The 3,615-nt window shown below is 40.2% G+C and overlaps 1 protein-coding gene across 1 annotated transcript in view; it reads left to right on the forward strand.

Moving 5' to 3' along the window:
- The first annotated feature begins 2,631 nt into the window (after positions 1 to 2,631).
- Positions 2,632 to 3,615, forward strand: part of LOC102012698 (zinc finger protein 709-like) — a 13,766-nt gene continuing 12,782 nt past the window's right edge. Inside the window, exon 1 of the mRNA XM_013509369.1 lies at positions 2,632 to 2,772. Within this exon, the coding sequence (XP_013364823.1) occupies positions 2,770 to 2,772 (3 nt within the window). The 5' untranslated portion in view covers positions 2,632 to 2,769. The remainder of the gene's footprint in view (positions 2,773 to 3,615) is intronic.

The raw sequence follows: 3,615 nt of genomic DNA on the forward strand, positions 1-3,615 counted from the left end.
ACATTTATTTCATTTTCTCTGCTTATTTTCCCATTAAGAATCATTAACTTAACATTCTCTGATGTAATATTGCATTTCACATTAATGATTAAATTGTCTTAATGATTTTTTAAAAAATTTTAGGCACAAAAAACAAGAAATAACCATAAAATAGATTTTTAAAACAGGCTAGTTAAAAAGTGAAAATATTCAACACATTGTACATTTCTGTATTCACAGTAGTAGTTCAGAGTACAAGATATAGACATAAAACATTGCTCAGAACATTACTAGCATGAAACATTCCCCTTTGTCAGGTATGGTGGCACATGTCTCTAATCCCAGTACTTGGGAGGCTGAGGCAGGAGGATCATTATGAGTTCGAGGCTTTGGGCTACAAAGTGAGCTCAAGACCAGCCTGAACTGCATAGCGAGACCCTGTCTCAAAAAAAAAAAAAAAAAAAAAAGTAAAAACTTTCCCCTCAATGTACCAAGAGAAACTAGATGTATAGCTATCTTAACTGTCTTGGATATGCATATGTCTTGGATATGCATATGTTCCTTTACCCTTCCATCCTTTTGCCCTTGTCCCATCACAGTTTTTCTTTTCTTTTGATTAGTTTATTCTCTATTCACAATATCTATTGTACCTTTTAGATCTTGTTTACTATTTCAGATTCTCACACTAGTGAGACAATATGATATTTACACATATGAGTCTGGTTTATTTCACTTATGAGTATGGCCTGTAGCTGCATCTATTTACTTATAAAAGTCTTGCTTGTCTTTCTTTATGGCTGAGTAGTATTCCATTATATAAAAAAGCACATTTTTTATCCATTCCTTGTATAATTGTCATTTGAGATGTTTCCAAGATTTACCTATTACAAATTATGCTGCTATAAACATGGGTGCACATATATTTCTTTGGTCTGATGTTTTTAATTCTCCTGGGAAGATACCCAGAAGGGGAGTAGCTGGGCCAAATGGGACCTCTAGTACTAATATTTTAAGAAATCTCTCCACTGATTTTTACTTGCAAGCACTGTGGAAATCAGAGTGGATATTCCTAAAAAAAAAAAAAAAAAAAAAAAAAACAACCTAGGATTAGAAGTCCCATTTGACCCAGCTATTTCTTTTCTAGGTATCTTCCCAGAAGAATTAAAAACATCATAGCACAGTGCATAAAAAGAAAAGTTTTATTTTGTCTCATTATTTCAGGGACTATAGTCTAGATTTGATTGCTTCTAATGTAGAAATGTCTTGGTAAATAGAAATAAAGGATAAAGATACAAACTTTAAGAGATCCAGGAACCAAAGAGAAAGTAAATAAGCTGAGAGAAGTGCACCAGTGCACAAATTTGGTCCCTTAGTTCACACAGTCATGATTCACCCAGACACAACAAGTGTGCTTTATTAATATCCTATATATCTCTCAAGCCAAACAAATTATTAACTCGAGTGTATCACCTGTCTCCAGGTAATTTTTTTCTAAGAATAATTTTGAAAGGTGAAGAATTTCAACACGTGATGAGACAGGACAGGGCAAGATGAACTTAGAGCCTAAAGTCCTTTTGTACCCAGCCTCATGGCAAGAAAGAGCTCAGGTGGATCAAATGTGGGGATGTTTCAGCAGTATTTCTGGCCTTCACACTTGAAAATGTGTTTATCTTCAGAATTCAGATAATTTATAGGTATGAGCCATTTTATATGGCTCTGTGGGTTTAAAACAACCATTTTGAACTCATTTTCTCTAACCCATTTTCTCAGAAAGCACTGTTAAAAGGAAACTGGGGTTTTAGAGAAACACCAGGTATTTTGTGTTAAATTTCTGGAAGCTCAGACCCTCAGTAGGGATTTGTTGCCTCTCCTTTTAGTAGGGAGGTGGCTGCATTCCTTGTTGGGTAGCAAGTTTACTCTTGGTCCAAATTGCTAGGTAATTGGCTATTCTCATTTTAATTCTTATCCAAAAGGCCCATTTCCCAACTCTGTGTCAACTCTGTGTCTGGATAAAGTATGAAGCTTCTCTGAGAGACTTGGAATGCTTGCTTTTTTCCCCTTTTTACTCTTTTGCAAATATTGCTATCATGCAACTCTAATTTCTTCATTTACACAATAATTCTACTCCTTTTGGGGGCCGTATATACATTGTCATGAATGAAAATAAGTAGATTGAGAGAAAGTGTGAAAATTTTGGCAATGAAACTGCCTCATTCCCAGCAGCAGTCCCTCTCTGGATTCCATTTTGCCCTGGGCTGGCCTGGACTCACGATGTTTTCTGACATCAGGGCATTGAGCCTGGAACCTTCTGAGCACATTTGTGACCCATTTTCAGGAAGAGTCCACTGAGTCCACTAAGAAAACCACAAGAGCTTTGAAAACCCAGGAATGCAGCCCCCAGATGCGAGTGTTCCTCAGGTGAGGTGAGACTGACAAGTGGGACACTGTCAGAAGTCTACCCAGAAGACCCTGGGTTGCGAGCTATCACCTGTGATCCACCCCTCCAGAACCAGGTTTGTTTCTCCGGCCCGCTCAGCTGAGCTGAGCTGCAAAGGAGCAGGAAGGAGCCAATCAGCGATGAAGGCGCGGCCTGTCTGAACTACCCAATAAGGTGGGCTCAGGGAGGAGGGCACTTCCTGTGCGATGGCGCAACAGTGCAGACTTTGAGTGTGATGGAGCAACAGTGTAGGCTTTGAGTGACATCCCCCGCTGCCTGGACCACCTTTTTCTGTAATTTCTCCTAGCTGCGCGCTGCATTCAAAGGATTCTAGGAGACCTTCAAGCCACGCAATGGTAACGTTGTGGGACGGGAGCTGGAGATGGGATGGAATCTGGTCTCTTCTGGATGGAAGTGATCAGAATCAGCCATGGCGATCTACAGCCTCCCTGCTTGCGTCCAGACACTGAGGTCTTCCTGGTCTTTTGGTGCTGCATCATTATCTGAAAAGTTTTCCCATTTGCTTAGCAGGGACAGTGCTGCGTTCCCAGCATACAGTCTCAACTCCGACACAGCCAGTCCAGAATACCTTCTTGGTCAGCCCCTGGCATAAATGTATCTACACCAGTCTGGAGAGAGCAGGGGCTTTAGAGGAAACCCTCAGTTCCGTACACAGCTTTAAAAAATTATCACTTTAATTTTTTACACGAGACCTCTGTTTACAGTTGTGTTACTGCAGGAAAGGACCTCGTGGTCCCATAATATTGGGAAATGAAGTTACAAACCAAAATACGGATATTAGGAGAGATTTTATTGGAAATAGGAATAATAGATGCCCGATTTCTGGAAGTGTCCCGAGTGGGTGTTCCTGGGGCCAGTCAATCCAGAGCTAATTACACAGAGTAGATGCTCAGTTGTTTTGTGGGCACCTGTCACAGATGGCTCAGTGGGTTTAAAACAACCACTTTGCACTCATTTACTCTAACCCATTTTCTCAGAAAGCACTGTTAAAAGGAAACTGGGATTTTAGAGAAATACCAGGTATTTTGTGTTAAATTTCTGGAAGCTCAGACCCTCGGTAGGGATTTGCTGCCTCTCCTTCTGGTAGGGAGGTGGCTGCATTCCTTGTTGGGTAGCAAGTTTACTCTTGGTCCAAATTGCTAGGTAATTGGCTATTCTCATTTTAATTCTTATCCAAA

Source organism: Chinchilla lanigera, unplaced genomic scaffold (assembly GCF_000276665.1).
Source record: "Chinchilla lanigera isolate Chin_1 unplaced genomic scaffold, ChiLan1.0 scaffold00168, whole genome shotgun sequence".
Classification (NCBI taxonomy): Eukaryota; Metazoa; Chordata; class Mammalia; order Rodentia; family Chinchillidae; genus Chinchilla; species Chinchilla lanigera.